We start from the raw sequence: 21,154 nt of genomic DNA, 5'->3' as shown, positions 1-21,154 counted from the left end.
GCAACTACCATTCTATTTTCTGTGTCTATGATTTTGACCACTCTAGGTACCTCATATAAATAGAATCATACAATATTTGTTTTTTTGTGTCTGGCTTATTTAGCATAATGTCTTCACAGTGCATCCATGTGGTAGAATGTGTCATGTTATCCCCATTTTACAGTAAAAGAAGCTAAACCCAAAGTCGCAGAGCTAATAAAGTGCAATTGAGATTCACACCAAACCTAAAAGTCATGTCTAATGAAGAACGTTTGATCTTGTTTTATTAAGCCTATTTAGCTTGGGAAGAGAACTTTTTGAATATTTGAAGGACTGTAATAAGGATTATTACTTATATAACTCCTCATCATTACACTAATAGGTGTAAATTAGAGGCAGGCAAATTTTGATTTAGTAGAAGGAAGGATTTTCTAATAGAGGTGTTTTTGGATGATATGGACTACTGGAAAAAATTGTGGAAATAACCTTCAGAAGACTGCCACATGTTCCTGTGGCAGGGGATGTTACAAAGAAGTAAAAAAGTTATCTGAATTCTAAGTATTCTTTTAATTCTGTTGCGGTCTCCGTGGGAGCATAAGATACCTTCAAGACAAAGTGCTAAGCTTTAGTGTGGGAGAGATCTTTAGCAATGGAAGCATCATGGATTTTTTATTTTTAAGTCTATGGCACATTTCTCTGAATATCCTTAGTAATGGCCAATTGTTTTCCTCTTGAGGATAGGTTTGAATTTTGAAAACCATTAGAAGTCCTTATCATGCCTGGTGAATAAAAATGGATTAGCAAGATACTTAGAAGTCCTCGGCAGTCCAATGCCAATTTGCCTTTTTCCTAGATTTACTTGCTTTTCCCAGAAACTTTATGAACATTTACGTCCTTTGGCATTTGATGTTCATACCTTTTTTTCTCTTCCTCTTACCAAAATTTTCCTTATTCTTCAAGCACAATGCAGATTTTCTTTCCATTGTGAAATTCTCCTGAATTTTTAACTTGGTTTACTTCCTCTTTAATGTTAACCCATTGAGAGGTGAAGCCAGCTGGACTTCCTGGGTCGAGTGGGGACCTGGAGAACTTTTCTGTCTTGCTAGAGGATTTTAAACGCACCAATCAGTGCTCTGTGTCTAGCCAAAGGATTGTAAATGCACCAATCAGCACTCTGTAAAATGCACCAATCAGCACTCTGTAAAATGGACTAATCGGTGCTCTGTAAAATGAACCAAACAGCAGGACATGGGCGGGGACCAATAAGGGAATAAAAGCTGGCTACCCCAGCCAGCAGAGGCAATCTGCTTGGAAGCCTTGTTCTTCTGCTCTTCTTTTTTTTTTTTTTTTTTTTTTTGAGGCAGAGTTTCACTCTTGTTGCCCAGGCTGGAGTGCAATGGCATGATCTCGGCTCACCACAACCTCCGCCTCCCAGGCTCAAGCAATTCTCCTGCCTCAGCCTCCCTAGTAGCTGGGACTGTAGGCATGCGCCACCACGCCCAGCTAATTTTGTATTTTTAGTAGAGACGGGGTTTCTCCATGTTGGTCAGGCTGGTCTCGAACTCCCGACCTCAGGTGATCCACCCGCCTCAGCCTCCCAAAGTGCTGGGATTACAGGCCTGAGCCACTGCGCCTGGCCTGTTCTTCCGCTCTTCACAATAAATCTTGCTGCTGCTCACTGTCTGGGTCTGTGCCATCTTTAAGAGATGTGACATTCACTGAAAAGGTCTGCAGCTTCATTCTTGAAGTCAGGGAGACCAAGAACCCACTGGAAGGAACCAACTCTGGATACATTATCACTGTTTATATTTCCTTTCTTAGAGTATATTTAACACAGCCACCTTGTGCTTTGGTCTGTGTAGTCTAGATTGTGAGCAATTTAAGCAGGAGGACAGTACTATATTCATCTTTATGTTTCTGAACAGAACCACAGTATAGTAAGACTTCAGTTATACTAATTTAAATGAAATCAGTCTGTCAGTGATTTAGGTTAAAATGAGGTGAAGCTATAAACTGATGAGACCAAATTTCTTACATGACCTTTATGCCAGTTACAGATCAGGTATTTCACACAGATTCTGAATAATAGCAGTATTGAATTGGTACTTTCCCATGATGAATTAAACAAGAAAATACTGTCTAGATCTAGTGTCTGATTTTAAAAATCAGTTTTAAAATTAACCAAAATACTGGCATGGCTCTGTTTCGTAGGATTACAGAAGCACTTTGTTTTAAACTTCTTCCTTGTACTTTTTGTGATTTCTAAGTTTTCTCATATGAACATGAACTGCTTTTATAATTTAAAAAATTCTACTGATAAAATTTGTCAGTTTCATTACCCCATGGTCATGTAGGGATCACAATATAACCTGATACATTACAAGCCATTGACGTTTTCCTTGTTACTTAGTGCTAGTAAGATTATACGTCACAGATGGAGAAATTTTGGTTTCAATAAGTTTAGATACGCATTTTTGATGGAATTGGAACCCAAGACAGCTGATATGATTTTATGATCTATTATACTTGTTTTAAATTTAACAATTTAATTGTACAAAAAAAATTTCTTGGATAGCATCCATGACCAAAAGTGTTTTAGAATGCCTCTTATTCTTAACTTTTCATTTATTTATTTATTTATTTATTTATTTATTTATTTATTTACAGATGGAGTCTCACTCTATCGCTCAGACTGGAGTGCAGTGGCCTGATCTCGGCTCACTGCAACCTCCACCTCCCAGGTTCAAGTGATTCTGCTGCCTAAGCCTCCTAAGTAGCTGGGATTACGGGGGCCTGCGACCATGTCCGGCTAATTTTTGTATTTTTAGTAGAGATAGGGTTTCACCATGTTGGCCAGTCTGGTCTCGAACTCATGACCTTAGGTGATCCGTCTGCCTTGGCCTCCTAAAGTGCTGGGATTACAGACGTGAGCCACTGCGTCCAGCCTAACTTTACATTTAGAAAATGAAATTGCACAAGTGTAACTATTAAAACGTTTATCATATCTATCCAAATAAACTATGTAGTCTGTTTTTGTGAAAAACAACAGCAACTTTGTTTTTTAGGAATATCAGATAAGGAACCTAAAGCAGTATTGCTCACATCCTGTGAACCTTTTGGATGGCTAATGTTGCTACTGCTCCTCTGTCCCATCTTTGAGGCTACCCTGCATTCAAATCCCTGTGCCAAATTGCTCAGGGAACCTGGTCCTGATGCCCTGGTAGCCCAAAAGGGCTACTTGCCTTCTCCTTACCCTTACCCAGACCCCTGCCTCCCTGCCCTTCTGCTAGGAACATGTCTACAACTATATAAATTCATATAATTTTGGCATGATATTTGAAAAAGACAATTTTGGCAGTAAATAGCAGAATTAAGTAATGTCTTAATGTAAATGGTTTGTGTTACCATAATACGCTGTTTCTTGTAGTAATTATCTGTACTAGCCAAAGTACATTGTATGTGACTCCTGTGCACTAGTTTTTAGTAGCAAAAATGAACTTGTAAAAGAATGTAGGTTTTATGGCTTTGGTAATGTAAGTTCTTCTTTCTTTCTTTCTTATTTATTTATTTATTTATTTATTTTTAATACAGTTTCACTCTGTCGTCCAGACTGGAGTGCAACAGCACAATCTCGGCTCACTGCAACCTCTGTCTCCCAGGTTCAGGTGAGTCTCCTGCCTCAGCGTCTAGAGCAGCTGGGAATACAGGTGACTGCCACCATGCCTGGCTAATTTTTTTGGTGTTTATTTTTAGAAGAGATGGGGTTTCACCATGTTGGCCAGGCTAACATAATACCTCTTTGTAAAAAAACTTTTTGTAAATGTTTTATGTAAAATATTTGGCCCACAAGAAGAGGTAAGAGTAGAGGAGGCACTCACAACTTTATCAAGATGTGGCACTGGCTTTAACTTGCCTGAAAAAACTCTCAAGAAATCACTGATCATAAAACATACAATCTATAACTTAATTTTAAAAGTGCCCAGAGACTTTATGAAAACTTTGTATTAAGAATGTAGTATGTGAGTACAGCATAGATATTTGGAGCACCAACTTGGAAGCAGACAGACCTGGCTTCATTTCTGGGCTTAAGTGCTTACTGCCTGTGTGACTTATACAAGTTTGTCCCTTCCCTTCCCTTCCCTTCCCTTCCCTTCCCTTCCCTTCCCTTCCCTTCCCTTCCCTCCTTCCCTTCCCTTCCCTTCCCTTCCCTTCCCTTCCCTTCCCTTCCCTTCCCTTCCCTTCCCTTCCCTTCCCTGCCCTGCCCTGCCCTGCCCTGCCCTGCCCTGCCCTGCCCTGCCCTGCCCTGCCCTGCCCTGCCCTGCCCTGCCCTGCCCTTTTTCCTCCCTTTTCCTCCTCCCTGTCTCTGTGTTTCTCTCTCTCTCTTTTTTTCTTTTCTTTTCTTTCTTTTTTTGTTTGAGATGGAGTCTCCCTCTGTTGCCCAGACTGGAGTGCAGCGGCATGATCTCTGCTCACTGCAAGCTCCACCTCCTGGGTTTATGCCATTCTCCTGCCTCAGCCTCCCAGGCAGCTGGAAGGCTGCAGCTGGGACTACAGGCGCCTGCCACCATGCTCAGCTAATTTTTTTTTTTTTTTTTTTGTATTTTTAGTAGAGATGGGGTTTCACTGTTAGCCAGGATGGTCTCAATCTCCTGACCTCGGACTTACACAAGTTTCTTAACTTCCCTAAGCCTTGGTTCCTCATCTGTAAAAACAGGAAAATATTGCAGCCTATCTCCTGGGACTTGTATAAGGATCAAATCAGTTAATGTAAACAAAGCACTTGGAACAATTCCTGAAAATGAGTACTCAATACAAGTTTAGGGTTGTTGTTGTTAGTAACAGTAGTATTACTTAGCTTCCATTGAGAGAATCTATTATTTCGTTTCCATAAATTATATGATCAAATACAGTTAGATACTAGTTACCATGTAAAACAGATCCCCTAATGGGGAGAAACAAGACTGGTCTATCAGTAATAGGACTCATAATCTCTTTCCTTATTCTCTTTCTCCTTTTTATCAGCTTGTCTTTCTTGCCTGCCTGCCTTTCTGCCCTCTTTTTTTGTGGCTTCTCATCTCTCTTTTTCTCCTCTTCCACATTTACCATGATTTCCTCCTGTCCCCTCTCCTAATTTGAAGTGCTGAGAAAGGATGTGCTCTCACAAGATCTGAGAGGAGAGCTAGTGCCATTTGGCTGCCTTCAGCATTCATGAGGAAAGGATGGTTCTTAAAAACCATTAGAATGATCCTGAGATGAAACTCATGTCTCTTCCCTTGGGATCACCCTTCCTTTTGAACCAGTGGCTCTTCTTACTTCCTCTGCCTTCAATGAAGCATTCTCCTCTGCATATGCCGGGGGAGTAGAAAGAATGTTTGGCACTCAGCTCCACATGGGAGAAATCATGTCTACTTAATGCATCACTGTGTACCTCATGCCTAGGACCTGTTGCATAGAAGGTAACAACAAGTATTTGCTGATGGAATGATTCAGTGAAGCAACACTGAAACTGGAGATTTGAACTCTGGTTTTCTCCCTCACTAGAAGTATAACCTTGGGTAAGTTACTGAGGTACTCTGAGACTCAGATTCCTTATATAATGTATATAATAATATGATATGACATATGATAATTATATATAATATTTAATGAAAACAGTAATACCTATCTTTAATGGAAAGTTAAAGGCTTATAAAACATTTTTTTAAAGTGCTTTGCAAACTGTCAAATACTATGCAACTATGAGGGTTATATGGGAAATTCCAGGAAGTTTAGATAGGTAATTCTTTGCCCTTCTGAAAGTAGGATGTACAGTCAGAGTTGGTGCTTTCCAAGTAACCACCATTTTAAAGCTTGGGTCATAGAGTTAGGCCAAGAGGTTTCTATTTTCTTTGTTGTCTTCTTACCCTAAATAATAGTCTGGTTAATTTGAGGCCAAATAAATGGGCACACAGAGACATACAGATGATTGACTAAGCATTCAGTTTGGCAAAGGCATTTCCAAACATATAAAGATCTAGCAGCAAGGTGATATAATCCCAAGTATTCATATATATCCTTTTATTAAATAAGTTTTGGGGCAAAATTTTTCTGTTTCTTTTGAATTTTTACTTGAGATTTTAAAATCATTTAGTGAAAAATAAATGACCCTCAAGTTAGGCGGAAATGTATGATACTGACACAGGAGTTAGAGAAAAGCACCTCTCTGGGGCCCCTCAGTCAAGCTCTCTTAAGTGCTAGTTCTCTAACCTTGGGAGTCAGCCTGGACTCCTGTCTCTCATAGCCCACATCCATCCATCAGCAAATCCCCCTGGCTGCCCCTTGAAATGCTGTAATCCCCTGTGCATCTAGGCCACCTTCCTCTCTCACTTGACTCTGTCAGTAGCCTCCTGCCAGACTCCATGGTTCCATCCTTTATCTGCTATAATTTGTTCTCCACATAGTACCCACAGTGATGTTACAAACTTGAATTAGATCGGATCTTGGCTGAATCAGAACTCTCCAAGGTGCCCCTTCACCCTGGGAACAAAAGTACAACATCCTGAGTATGAGTTACCCAAAGCCCTTTATAACCTGGCCTCTACCTGTCTCTCAAATCTCATTTTCTATGAATTCCTCTGTGTTCTCACAGTTCCAGCCTCCTTGGATAAGCTAAGCACACTCCATCCTCCAGGCCTTGCACTTGCTGTTGCCTCTGCCTGGAATAATTTTCTGCCTGAAGTTTGCCTGCCTTCCCTCTTCTTTTTGTTCAGGTGTCCCTTCCGAGGAATTCTTCTCCTCAGAGAAGTCTTCCTTGATCACCCCATCTAAGAAAGTACCACTGTCACTCTCTGTCTCCCTACCCTACTTTATTGCCTTCATAATAGTTTTCATGACTGGACATCCCATTGCATATTTATTTGCTTATCTGTTTATCGTCTGTGTCTGCCATGAGAACATAAGCTTAGTGAGGACAGAGATCCTGTATGCTTTCTTCACCACTGTGTTTCCAGCACTTTAACTGGTTCTGGCATGTGGACAATGCTCAATGACTATTTCCTGAGTGAACAAAGAGATAGTCTTTAGAGAAGTGAGAAAGCATGATATTTGCCTGTTTTTTTTTTTCATACAAAGTCTTGCTCTGCCACCCAGGCTGGAGTGCAGTGGTGTGATCAAGGCCCACTGCAGCCTTGACTTACCATGCTCAAGCAATCCTACCACCCCAGCCTCCCAAAGTGCTAGGATTATAGGCATGAGCCACTGTGCCTGGCTGCCTGTATCTTTAAAAATTATGAGGTTCTGATTTTCTTTGGATTACCAATACGGTATATTATTTTATGCTTTAGGTTTTGTTGAAACCAAGGTAGCTGAATTTAACAAACTATCACTATTCCCAGAAATAATAAAGCCTGAACAACTCTTATTTACTACTACATTACTGATAGGATATTGAATCCTTATTTGTATATTTATTTTCATATAATGGTCTTGAGATACAAATAGCATCATTAAAGAAAATATATTTGAAAATAACATTTTTGAAAGGAAGAAAAGTCACTCCCATCACCCTAACATACCCACATGCAGACATCGTATGCAATAATTAGGGTGTACATAAGAGTTTTTTGGTGTGACATATAAATATTTTCAACGCTGTCTCACTCCATGTTAACATTAGGCATTAATTTCTAATGTCTACAGACTATTTCATTAATTTGTCATATCATAATTTACTTAACTAATTCCCAATTGTTAGACAATTTGGTTTTGATTTTTCCCCTTTTATTTATTAATTTTTTGAGACGGAGTTTTACTCTATCACCCAGGCTGTAGTGCAGTGGCTTGATCTTGGCTCACTGCAACCTTCACCTCCCAGGTTCAAGCAATTCTCCTGCCTCAGCCTCCTCAGTAGCTGGGATTACAGGCATGTACCACCACGCCCAGCTAATTTTTATATTTTTAGTAGAGACAGACTTTCACCACGTTGGCCAGGCTGGTCTCAAACTCCTGACCTCAAGTGATCTCCCTACCTCAGCCTCCCAAAGTGCTGGGATTATAGTTCTGAGCCACTTCGCCCAGAGTTTTCCCCTTTTAGATATAATACTTCAATAGTGAAGCATGGGTATGCTTTTCTGGTGCCCCCTACCCTCCAATATTTTAGAAGACTGCCTCATGATAAATTTCTAACAGTGCAATAACCGGTTCATAAGATGTGTGTAGAATTACAATATTCTAGCATACTGGGAAACATATTTTCTTTCCAAAAGCATTATATCAATAGAACAATGTCATAGCAACCTTATCAGTGTGGATGGTACTATTAATAATTTTGAGGGTTTAATAGACATCAAATAAAGCCAGTTTAGTAGGTCTAAAAAACAATAAGACTTTGTTAAAATGTACATTTCTTTAACTACTATTAATGTTTTTCCCATATACTTGTGAATGATTTATATTTCTGTCTTTAATGGTCTGTCCTTTTTAAACTATTAAGGGCCTGAAAATTTTCTCTCACATTTGAATGAACACTTTCATGGTATATGTAAATATTTTCCTACTGTATTGTTCTTTTTAGTTTTTCATAGTTAAAAAAATTTTTTAATCTTCATCTGGCTGAATTCATCAATATTTTCTTTGTACACTGTCCTTTCTTTAGACATTGATGTATATGACATGTTAACTGCTCAATGATAGTAGACAATGATTATCATCATAATAAAAATCATTTCAGAGGGCCTCATCATACTTGTGAAACATGGGGTTTAGGAAGGAGCATGATGAAGTGGATACCTCCTTAGAGTGTAATCTATGAGTATGGACTGGCAAGAGGGAAAGAGGAAGAAGAGAGAGGGGCAGTTTCCTTCCTCTCTCAAGGCATGACAGCATGTCTCAGAGCACAATGCACACTTAACATGTAGGCAGAAAATGGCTTTCTTAGGCAATCTTTCAAATGAAATCCCCCTGGCTGGTGGTATTCATGTGCTTTGCCAGTGATGCTTATAAAATGATTCCAAGGCACCACAGAGCTCTCAAATCTCTCCCAACTATCAAAGGGTTATGCTTGGTTTATGTTTCAATATTAAGTTACACTATGCTCTGAGCTACTTGCAGGCATTTGTAACCCTAGGTTCTGGAACCTATAAGATGCAGACACAAATGTTTGCTAAATGAATATTTGAAAAAAATTATTTTAACAATTTTTGAGTATTTTTGCACTTGTTTGGAAATGAATGGAGTGGAAAGAAGTAGGGTGTTTGCATTCTAATCCAGATCCAGGCACCAAAGGGTTACCTAATCTTAGATAACTTATTTTTTTTGTGGGCCTCACTTTCCTCATTTGTTAAGAGAGGGCATTAGGCTAGATGATCTCAGAGGTACTTTTCAGTGAGGATTTTATGATTATAGATGATAAATTAAATAAAATGTCCAGTTAATTGGGTTATCCTACATTTTTAAAACTATGTCCAATCACAAAGAGAGTAGATTATAAAAGAAACCATCAACCTTTTCATAGCTTCAAAGGTATTGGTTTAATTTGGAATTACTGTGAGTTCTCATGAGTTTCAATACAATGCAGTTTACTGTATAATAGAATTCATATTACAAATATAAGTGCATTGAAATCAATGGACAATTAAACAAGAACGAGAACAACAAAATACTTTTTATCCTCTAGAGCTGTGCTTGCTGTCCACTATGGTAGTGAAATGTGGCTAGTCTGAATTAAAATGTGCTGTAAGTACTAAATACTCATGAGATTTTGAAGGTTTGTTATAAAAAAAAAGAATATCTCATTAGTGATTTGACATTGATTACATATTGAAATCATCACTAAATATATCTTAAAAATTAATTTTTCTGATTTTTATACTTTTTAAAATGTGGCTACCAAAAATTAAAATTACAGATGTAGGTCACACTGTGTTTCTGTTACACAATGCTTCCTTTAGAGGGACAGAAGGGGTAGAAGATTAACTATTTGCATTAAATATTTTTGCTTTTTATTCCAGCATAATCTCCAGTGATTTTTTAAAATGTTAAATTTATTCTCTCAGGAAAATGGCTTTGTAAAGAAGCTTGAGCCTAAATCTGGCTGGATGACTTTTCTAGAAGTTACAGGAAAGATCTGTGAAACGCTATCTCTTCTGAAGCAATACTGTTGACCAGAAAGGACACTCCATATTGTGAAACCGGCCTAATTTTTCTGACTCTTAAGAAAACGATTGCCAACACATACTTCTACTTTTAAATAAACAGCTTTGATGATGTAACTTGACCTTCTAGAGTTACAGAAATTTTATCCCTATTTAATAAATAAATTGTATGTAATTTTCTCTATATGCCATTTTTGTCTTCATTTTTGGAGTCTGCCTGGAAATTCAGCCAAAGGGTAAAGCTCAACACAGGAGCCAGGCAATTAATTATGGGATGATGATTAGGAAGGGGGTATCTTTTCTGCAGACTTTTAAGGTGTACCCATCACCCAAAAGTCCTCCGTGTCACTAGGCTAGACTGCAGACTAGACTGAGAAGCAGACTCAGGCTAGAAGCAGACTCAGGTCGCCTTCCCTCTTCCCTCCTTCCTTCCTTCTTTCCCATGCTGTCTGCAGTTTCCAGTGCCCCTGGCTGCTTAGAGTTTCCACTGATGCCTCCTTCCCAGCCTTCTCTCTCTGGCTTGCCATTTGGGATTGATGGATATGGCAACCTGGTATGCAGGATACTCTGCGATATTCTGAACAAAGAAAATTAGGTAAGTGATTCAACGTGGAGCTAATGCTAATTTTTTTTTTTTTTTTTTTTTGGTAAATATGAACAGATTAGAAAATTATGTAGTTTGTTAGACCTCGTGTTCTAATTTTTAGGTCAGCAAATCTGATTGCAATATGTATACGCTATATCTGCCTGGCCTTCCCTTCTTTTTTTTTTTTTTTTTTTTTTTGAGACGGCGTCTCGCTCTGTCGCCCAGGCTGGAGTACAGTGGCCGGATCTCAGCTCACTGCAAGCTCCGCCTCCCGGGTTTACACCATTCTCCTGCCTCAGCCTCCCGAGTAGCTGGAACTACAGGCGCCCGCCACCTCGCCCGGCTAGTTTTTTGCATTTTTTTTAGTAGAGACGGGGTTTTACCGTGTTAGCCAGGATGGTCTCGATCTGCTGACCTCGTGATCCGCCCTTCTAGGCCTCCCAAAGTGCTGGGATTACAGACTTGAGCCACCGCGCACGGCCGGCCTTCCCTTCTTCTTACAACACAATCCCCCTGGGACTTGCATTACCTTTCCCCGGAAGCTGTTGATAGATTCCATAAAGAAGCCAGATCTCCCCTCTCAAGCCATGTGCATTCTCGCCGGGCACTTTTATGCTTTACTTAGGAGGTGTGATTCTTAACGGTGGGGATTAGGACACTGGGGCTGTCAGTAGGGAAGTAGTTTTGGAAGAGGCAGCTCTGGTTTTAGGAAGTCACATCTGAGAGGCAATCTGAGGCGCCTGGCTACTGGGAGCAGTTCAAGACTTCACAGTTTCTTTTACCTCTTCCTGCGAGTGCCTCACCCACCCCCTAAACTGCTTTCAGTTTTAATTCATTTTTGTGTTTTAATCAGAGCTGAGTGGTGGGAATGAACAGTCACTGATGGTTATAACAGGAAGTACCTATAATGGGCACTATGACCTGGAATACATTCACACTAGAATCCACAAAATTTGGCTTTTACACTACAGTTACTGCTTTAACAATATTCTCGACTATGTATCATCTATACATTCATCACATAAGGACATTTCCATCAACCACTGTGGTCTCTTAAGATTATAATGGAATTGAAAAATTCCTAATACCTACTGATGTGGTAGCCAACCAACACATTACCTTTTCTGTGTTTAGATGCACAAGTATCATGGTGCTACAATTGCCTACAGTATTTAGTACAAAATACGCTGTACAGGTGTGTAGCATAGGTGTGTAGTAACTTTGTAACTACACTCTTTATGTTTGCACCAGAAGGAAATCGGGGCATCTGTCAGACATATCCCTGGAGTTAAGCGACTCGTGACGATTTCGCTACTTGTCCTGCCTTGCCCTTCTGGCCCCTGAAGTCCCAGTACTCAACAGTACACGAGATGCCAGGCACCGTGGGTACTGCCGGCCGTCTTTACCATCCCCGCCAGTGGCGCTGCCGCCTCCGCGGTTCGGGTGAGGGCTCGGGCTCAGGGAGGTCAGGCGGCAGGGCAGCGACGGCGCCTCGCCAGAGCTCCCGGTAGCCAGGGAGGGCGGGCCGGACCACCGGCGGCCGCACGAGGGCTGGCTCCCAATGGCCGGAGGCCAGGCAAGCGCGCGGCGCGCCGAGGGCCCGCGTGCCGGAAGAGGGGTGGGGGCGCTTCCCCGAGTCCAGACCCGCCCCTAGGCCGCGGATCCACCTGGGAGCGGCCAGGGGCGGAGACCAAACCCCAGGGCGCCGAGGGTGGGATTGGACTGGGCTTGGGCGTGAGATGGCGGCGGCAGCGGTGAGCAGCGCCAAGCGGAGCCTGCGAGGAGAGCTGAAGCAGCGTCTGCGGGCGATGAGCGCCGAGGAGAGGCTACGTCAGTCCCGCGTACTGACCCAGAAGGTGCGAGGCCGCCTGTAGCGGAAGCCGCGGCGGACAGACTCTCTGAACGCCTGGCGGCCAGCGATTGCTAATCCGTGCCTGGTCAGTGCAGGCGCAGGGATAGGCCCTCCCGGCACGCGCACGTTTCTCCTCCAGGCGCGCGCGCGTTTCCCCTCCCGGCGTCCGCACGCCAGTCCCCGGCGCGCGCCCGTCCCCTGGTCGTAGTCTGGCTGTTCTTCGCACTGTGGCGGAGAGGGGGCCCGGTAGTGAAAGTTGTGGGGCTAAAGAGCGAGAGGACGGCAGGGGTTGACAGATTTATCTCTGGGAGGGGAGTTCGTTTGCATGGGTGGCACCTTTGGTGCTCGAAAACTCCTCCGCGGGGATGACGGTACTGTGGTGAGAGGAGGGTGAGAACAGAAAGTTGTGGTAGAGGAGATGGGTGAACTCTTGAGTGCCCAGGTTCCCTCAGTGAGTCCTAAAGTTAATGAGCTACGAGTCAGACTCCAGTTACTTTAGTAAAATGGCCAGAGAAAGATGCAGGTGCTTCAGACAAGGGAACACCAAAAAAAGTGTGGAGATGCCAAAGGTCAGAACTCAGATGTTGACTGCACTTCACTAAGTATATGGAGGGCTAAGGCTGTGTCTCAGTAGCTCCAGGGCCTAGGCCTTTCCTGTCTCAGAGTTGGTCAACATTAAATGCTTTTTGTTGAGTGAATGAAAGGAAGACGTGGCTGTCATACCCAGGCTTCCCCAGAACATAGGAAACAGAAGAGAGAAATGAGAGGAGTAAGTGAGAGTCCCTGTTTGTAGCAGACCTCTGTTTTATTATTTTCACCGACTGCACTGCTATGTATTTTTAGTCTGTCTATGTAATATCAGTTTTCTTATCAATAAAATGGGAGTCATATCCTGTCTTGAAGGCATGTTCTAAAGAGTTTTTGGGGACTCATTTTTGTTAGACACCAGAGGAAGAAAAATTTAATGTCCCCTGAATAAGTACGTATGTGTAATTCTGTTGTAAGTCAAACTGATGATCTGTCTTCCCAGCATCATGCCTCAGAGACACCAGTGGATATTTGGAGACTTGATGTTCCTTGGAATTAGTTATACCATCAGGCTTTCGTAATTACCCCTCACTATTCTATTATCCGTTATTTGCTCAAATTCAAGGTGCCAATGGGTTAAAGCAGTAAATCAGATATACTTATTTCACCCCTCTCTTCATCTATGTAGGTGTGCATGAGGGAATCTGTACAGATGTTAATTCGGTCGTTCAAACAATTATTTTAGCTATTATGAGGAAGCATTGCTGGGTGTTTTAGTATATGTAAAGGATATACACTCTTGTCTATATCTAGTTGTTTAAAATTTAGCTAATTCATTCACATATGTTGAACACCTAAGTAGTGCACACTTGGCTATGTACTGGGTTGTGGACATGAAAAAGATGATTGTTGCTCTAAAGGAGCAGATAGCCTCAAAGAGGAAACAGACATGAATAAAGAATTGCATTGAAGCCAGATATATGATAAAGGTAAACACCAATATTGTGGAAATGTAGCCTTGGGGAGGGGGAATTGGAAAGCTTTCTATTGCAAAATGTTGAGGTGAATTTTGGAGAACAAGATGAATTTTTTCAGGTGAAGGGAAAGATGGGATAGGGGAGTGTGAGTAGGGATATTTAGGCAAGAGATGACAGGATACAGTTTAGCATGGGCGTTGGAACTACACAGATCTGGGTTTAATCTGGCGCCACTGTCTTTTAACTGTATATCCTTGGACAGGTCTCATAATCTCTCAGAACCCTTGGTTCCTTGTCTATAAAATGGATAATATCACTCTTGTAGGTCGATTGTGAGAGTTAAAGAAGTGTGTAAAGGGATGTATTCAGTGCTTTACCTATTTTTTGATATGTCCTTTAGGAAGGGTATACTGGCAGCATTTGGGTAATGGGTTGAGGAATGAAGAAAGAAAAAAAAAATGGAGACCAGTAAGGGGCTGTTGTGCCAATTCAAGTGAAAGATGAAAAAGATGCAAACCAGAGCATGGGCAGTGAAGATAGGGGGAAAGGAGGCAAATGGGAGACTGTTAAGTGAGAAACAGCAGTACTTGGCAACTGATTGGAAGAGGTTAGAGAATACTGGAAGGGGAGGAGAGTCACCTATGATTCCAAAATTTAGAGCTGGGTATAATGGTGTTTAACCTTGGGCATAAAGAATGTAGGAAGTGGAACAAATTTTGGAGGAGCATGGGGGAAATAAAGATGAATTCAGTTTCTAATCTTCTATGTTGTCTTTGTCCATAGAAGATTAGAATTCATAAACTATAGATGGGAATAGTGGCTACATAGATACAGAGTCACTAACAGCAATAGAATGACAACTGAGAGCTGGCATTAAAGGAGGAGAGAGAAAAATTAAAAAGCAGACCCATGACCCTCAGTGATAAATACATTTTACTCTGTACAAACAAATATACACATACAAGGAACATGTTACAGCTCTTACCACATACAATGAAATGTAATATTTTCTTTTTTTTTCAAGACAGAGTCTTGCTCTGTCACCCAGGCTGGAGTGCGGTGGCATGATCTCAGCTCACTGCAACCTCCGCCACCCACGTTCAAGCTATTCTCCTGCCTCAGCCTCCCAAGTAGCTGGGATTACAGGCAGGTGCCACCATGCCCAGCTAATTTTTCTGTTTTTAGTAGAGACGGGGTTTCACCATGTTGGCCAGGGTGGTCTCGAACTCGACCTCATGATCTTCCCGCTTCTGGCTCTCAAAGTGCTGGGATTACAGGCGTGAGCCCCTGTGCCTGACTCGAACTTTAATATTTGCTATTCTATTTCATTTAAAAATTATAGCCTGCTATTGATTTCATGACTAACCAATGGATCATCTCTGGAAACATCAGTGTACTGTGTAGTGTTTTGCCATAGTGAATGCTCAATAAAGGTGTTAAATGATGTCTTTCATTTAGAAAAGCATATTTATTCTTATTGTCACTGTACCTTTTTATAACTTAGAAATTTATCAGAGAAGTAATTTAAATGGTGAAGAAATTCAGCTTTATGTCATATCTTGATTCTCTAACTAATAAGATGAGGAAATTAGTGTCCCTTTACTCACTATGTTTTCTACTCCCTCTGTCAGTTTCTGACATTTATATTGTTATACTTATGTTGTCAAGTTTTGTAATTTTTCATTTTTTGAGACAGAGTCTTACTCTGTCACCCAGGCTGGAGTGCAGTGGCGCAATCTCGGCTCGCTGCAACTTCTGCCTCTCGGGATCAGGGAGTTCTGTGCCTCAGCCTCCCGAGTAGCTGGGATTACAGACGCCCGCCACCACGCTCGGCTAATTTTTGTATTTTTAGTAGAGATAGGGTTTCACCATCTTGGCCAGGCTGATGTTGAACTCCTGACCTCATCATCCACCCGCCTCAGCCTCCCGAAGTGCTGGGATTACAGGCATGAGCCACCACACCCGGCCAGGTTTTGTAATATTTAAACTTTGCTCTGTAACTATAATGAGTCTACTCAGCAGTATTTGTGACCGATTTCCAAACTTGAGATTTCAGTAAATAGTATTTACAGTAAACAGTATTTACAAAAATATGTAAAGCACTGAATACATACCTTGTATTTTTTTTTTTCTTTTTTTTAGATGGACTCTCGCTCTGTCTCCAGGCTGGAGTGCAGTGGCACAATCTTGGCTCACTGCAACCTCTGCCTCCCGGGTTCAAGTGATTCTCTTGGCTCAGCCTCCCGAGTAGCTGGGACTACAGGCGTGCACCACTACGCCCAGCTAATTTTTGTATTTTTAGTAGAGACAGGGTTTCACCATGTTGGCCAGGATGGTCTTAACCTCTTGACCTCGTGATCCACCCACCTTGGCCTCCCAAAGTGCCAGGATTACAGGTATGAGCCACCGCGCCCAGCTGTATTTTTGTTCTATAGATGGTATTCATCACAGAACCAAGTTGTATGATTGAATATGTAAGAAAAGACATGACTTTATGTCACTAGATATGTGTAACTAGGAAGGTAATGCTTCAAGTGTTAGTACCAAAGCTTTTCTCTTTTCCTCCATAATTGCTCAAAATCATTTTCTGTTTTACTTTGTTCCCATTTGGAGCATATTTCTATTTTTCCAGGAGCTTCTGATTGCCTTTATTTTTCTTTTTTTGACAAATCAAGAATATCTGTTTGTCTTATCAATATATTCTTTTTCATCGTCTGTTAAAATAAATCCACTCTCTTTTTGAAAACACTCCAGCCCCTTGCTTCTTCTGGTCTGGTTGCCTTCGGCCCATTGCACTGCCATTGCCCTGGGGTTCCTCCTTACTCCACTTCTGAGTTAGGGCCGCTTTTTGAGTCTAGTATCTTTGTCTCTCTTGGATTCTTTTCCTTTCATCTTATTAGAGTTTATCTTCAGATAATTTTTTTTGAGAAAGTATCTATGGGGGTGGTAAACTTTTAAATATACATTAGGAAATGTTTTACCCTCATACTAGATTGATAGTTTGAATTTCAAAATTAAAATTATTTTCCTTGTTCTGCTCAGCACCCATGGCCCCCATTCAATATGGAGACTAGTGTTTTTCTTTTACTTTTTTTTTTTTTTTTGAGATAGAGTTTTGCTCTTGTTGCCCAGGCTTGAGTGTTATGGCGTGATCTTGGCTCAATTTCTGCCTCCTGGGTTCAAGGGATTCTTCTGCCTCAGCCTCTCAAGTATCTGGGACTACAGGCATGTGCCACGACGCCCGGCTAATTTTGTATTTTTAGTAGAGACCGGGTTTTACCATGTTGGTCAGGCTGGCCTCGAACTCCCGACCTCAGATGATCTACCCGCCTCCGCCTCCAAGAGTGCTGGGATTACAGGTGTGAGCCAAGTATATCTTCTTTGATTATTTCTTTTTCCTTTGTGCCTTTTTGGAACTCTTGTTAATCAGATAATAAAAATCATAGATTGATCTTCTGTATTTCTTAACATTTTTTTCATTTTTCCTATTTTTGTCTTTTCCCCTACTCCAGGGCTGTCTCCTAAGTTGTTTTAATTTTGCTAATCACAATTTTAGTTTCCATTGATTATTTCATGATTCCCTGATTGCTTCCTCCCCAGCAGTCTATTGTTATTTTAGAAATGCAATTATCTTCTTGAGTTTGTCTGAGAAAACTAATTAGAATTTCAAAAAATTATCTCTCCTCTTTGTCCGTTTTTTCTCCCCTTCCTGTTTTTTTTTTTTCCATCCTTCTATTTTGTATTTTGACTTTTCAAAATGTTTGATGATCCTTTATTGTCTGTACATATTTGTGAATGAAGGTGTCTTAGCTAATGGGGATTTCCTCTGCCTTTTATAGTTGCTTTGGGATTTCAAGGGAGGAATGGATTCTGCCTGACCTGCACCCTTATTCTCTGAGTGTTGTGATCTGCTGCTGTTTTGTCAGCAAAATACTGTCCCATCCACTCTTTGTCTTACAGAAATTAGGTCTCTGTTCCCTTGTTCTCAGTACTCTAATGGATTTTCTTTTTTGTGCTTCTTTACCGTCACATTAATGGGATTTGAGGAAGGAAGATAAATATGTATGCACAGTCTCACACTGAATGTTAACTGATGTTTATTACTGCTTATTCAACTCTCGATCTTCTATATTCTGCTGTAAAGAGAGCAAAAAGGATACTTAACTTTCTCATATAGTAGTTGGATGCCCAAAGCCCCAGGCCTGCCCAGGTCTAGGTTTCACATTTCCTTTCTTTGCGCATTTCAGGCCTCAAAACAATTTTGTAAATTTTCAGAATGTAAGAGTTAGCTTTCTTTCTTAGACTGGTTTGATGTGCTCTATCTACTTGATTTCTGTGTTTCCTTTTTTATTAGTAACAACTTGACTTTCTATTCCTGTATTTTTTTGCTAGTCATATTTATAAGCTACTTCTATGGCTTACAATTATATAATAATAACAAAAGTATTAAAAAGTCTGATAAAGAATAAGAAAAGTATTCTTTTCTTTTTAGTTTGGCAAACAGGGAAGAACAGAAAAGGAAGGGAAAAAAAAGAGAGCTGGCCAGGCGCAGTGGCTCACACCTGTAATCCCAGCACTTTGGGAGGTCCAGGTGGGTGGATCAGTTGAACTCAGAAGTTTGAGACCAGCCTGAGCAACATGGTGAAACCCTGTCTCCAGAAAAAAAATACGAAAAATCAGCCAGACATAGTGGTTGCACCTGTGGTCCCAGCTACTCTGGCGGCTGAGGCAGGAGGATTGCCTGAGCCTAAGAGGCAGAGGTTGCAGATTGTGCCACTGCACTCCAGCCTGGGGAACGGAGGGAGACCCTGTCTATATATTAAAAAAAAAAAAAAAAAAAAAAAAAAAAAAAAAAAAAGAAAAGGAAAAGGGAGAGTGAAGGACTAACTTCTGAGTCTGGATAAGTTCCTGAGATTGTTGACATTTCTATGATGAGCAAAGCTCAGTTCCCTTCTCTTGCCTGATGGATGATTCAATTGAAAATGATTTCTTTCATCAGGATCTGCTCCCACCCCATAATTGTGAATATTTTGATATTCATTTGAACAGGTGAATTTTAGGAAATGGGATGGGGATGGCAGAGCTAAGAGAGAATTATAAGGCATGTTCTCTGCCTCAGAGAGCTCAGTTCATGGACCGGTTAGAGATTTAGGGCACATGAAACAATTAGTGATCCACTCATGACAATACATTATTGTTATATATTAACTCTAAATGTAGTAAGGGTTCGCCAGAAGTAGGAAAAATTAGGGCTTGCGTTGGACTTTAAATGGGTAGAATTTGGGAAGAGCCTGACAATCCAAGGAGTGGAGAAGCTTGTGGGAGCCAAGATTCAGAGATAAAATAAAGCAGACTCTAGGGAAAGCATGTGAAATGACCGAAGACTACTAAAATGGGTAGGTGGGGATCAAGCCTGGAATTCTCTAGATAAACAGCTTGTCTCCACAGTGACCTTTTAATGGGTTTTCACACCTACCAGAGTGGGTGTACCAGGAAGGGATAAAAGGAGCAGGTAAGTGCTGAGTCCCAATCTAAAAGTCAGGCTTCAGGATGCAATACTGTCTGACCCACTATATCACTCTGCCCCGCCCCCCTTTTTTTTCTTTTTAATATTTAAAGAAATTGGACAAGGCTGAGAGAGAAAGGAAGAACTGTTAAGGGGAGTTACTAAATATAGTCTTGGAAAATATAATTGCCATAATTTCCCATTTAGGTGATTGCCCACAGTGAGTATCAAAAGTCCAAAAGAATTTCCATCTTTCTGAGCATGCAAGATGAAATTGAGACAGAAGAGATTATCAAGGACATTTTCCAACGAGGCAAAGTCTGTTTCATCCCTCGGTATCAGTTCCAGAGCAATCACATGGATATGGTGAGACTAGAATCACCAGAGGAAATTTCTTTACTTCCCAAAACATCCTGGAATATCCCTCAGCCTGGTGAGGGTGATGTTCGGGAGGAGGCCTTGTCCACAGGTGAGTATTATGGTGTTAGGTTGTTGTTAGGTTATGACCAGTTGTTAGATCTCAGATCCACCTGTTATGTGTGGGTCAGTGGGAGTTGCTTTTCCTGTAGGGATTAATTTGTATTTTGCCTACGTTCCACGACACCTGTATTACTTGGTTTAGGATGTGATGCCTTTTGAAAACTGTGAAGTGTAAACAAATAATATTGTTGACTTCTCACATATTGTTGCCCTACCTTGTGGGCTGAATTATGTATTTTTCCTGAATCATTATTTCCTGTGGTTTCAGTTGTGGTCTGCTTGCTAATGAGCATATTATTATTAATGCTAATTAGCACTTATATCTCCAGTTCAGACCTGAAAACTATTTTCTGGACATCTCTACTTGGATGTCACATGTGCATCTCAAACATGAGATGTTCCAAACTGAGTCATGGTCCCCTCAGCCTTGACTACCTACCATGTGTTTATCTCAGTACATGGCACCACCAGCTACCCAGCTGGCCATGCCAGAAGTCTCCAGGTCATCCTTGGCTCCCCTCTTTCTCTCATGCCCCACATGTGGTCTATTGCTAAGTCCTGATGATTTTACCTACTGCATATTTAGTGAATCTGTCCATTTCTCTCTAACCCACTGCTACTACTGCAGTCTAAGCTGACATCTCCTCCTGCCTGCATTCCTGGAAAGGCCTTTTAACTGTTCTTTCTCTCCATGTCTTGTATCTTCTCTTTCCTCTTTATTGGTTATTTAAAAATAATTGAAACAAGATTTTGAAAACACAAATCTGCCACTTCTCTCCCCTCCTTAAAGTCTTTCTGTGACTTACTATTGCCCTTAGGTTGAAGTAAACACTACTTAATGAGGTTCTTCCTGATCTTGGCCCTGCTATCTTACTATTTTCACATCTTTCTACTCCCCACTTCATAGTCTGAGTTCCAGCCACTCTGAGTATCTCTGTTTCCCAACTCCACTTTGCCTTCTCTACTGCTGGGTCTTAATACATGCTGTTTTCTGGCCAACAGATGCTTGGGAAGTTTTATCATTATGAAACAGGTAAAGAGCTGAAAGCAAAATAAGCTAAGAGTATTATTTTTTAGTATAATGCCTGAAACCCATCTTAGAGATGTATATTTTTG

The 21,154-nt window shown here is 41.0% G+C and overlaps 1 protein-coding gene across 6 annotated transcripts in view; it reads left to right on the top strand.

Moving 5' to 3' along the window:
- The window catches only part of MTHFS (methenyltetrahydrofolate synthetase), a 599,465-nt gene that overhangs the window by 536,628 nt on the left and 41,683 nt on the right, over nt 1–21,154 (top strand). The window contains exons 2-3 of one of the 6 annotated variants that reach the window (XM_050800024.1): nt 12,415–12,551; nt 19,766–20,027. In XM_050800024.1, coding sequence (XP_050655981.1) covers nt 12,435–12,551; nt 19,766–20,027 — 379 coding nt within the window. In that variant the 5' untranslated portion in view covers nt 12,415–12,434. Of the gene's footprint in view, nt 1–10,685; nt 10,705–12,414; nt 12,552–12,746; nt 13,317–13,345; nt 14,065–15,779; nt 16,449–19,765; nt 20,028–21,154 lie in introns of those variants that run through there. The other 5 variants (XM_050800029.1, XM_050800026.1, XM_050800027.1 and 2 more) reach the window with 5 other exon arrangements.

The sequence above is a fragment of the Macaca thibetana genome, chromosome 7, assembly GCF_024542745.1.
Source record: "Macaca thibetana thibetana isolate TM-01 chromosome 7, ASM2454274v1, whole genome shotgun sequence".
In the NCBI taxonomy this organism is placed as follows: Eukaryota; Metazoa; Chordata; class Mammalia; order Primates; family Cercopithecidae; genus Macaca; species Macaca thibetana.
This window is presented reverse-complemented; position numbering and strand designations above follow the sequence as displayed.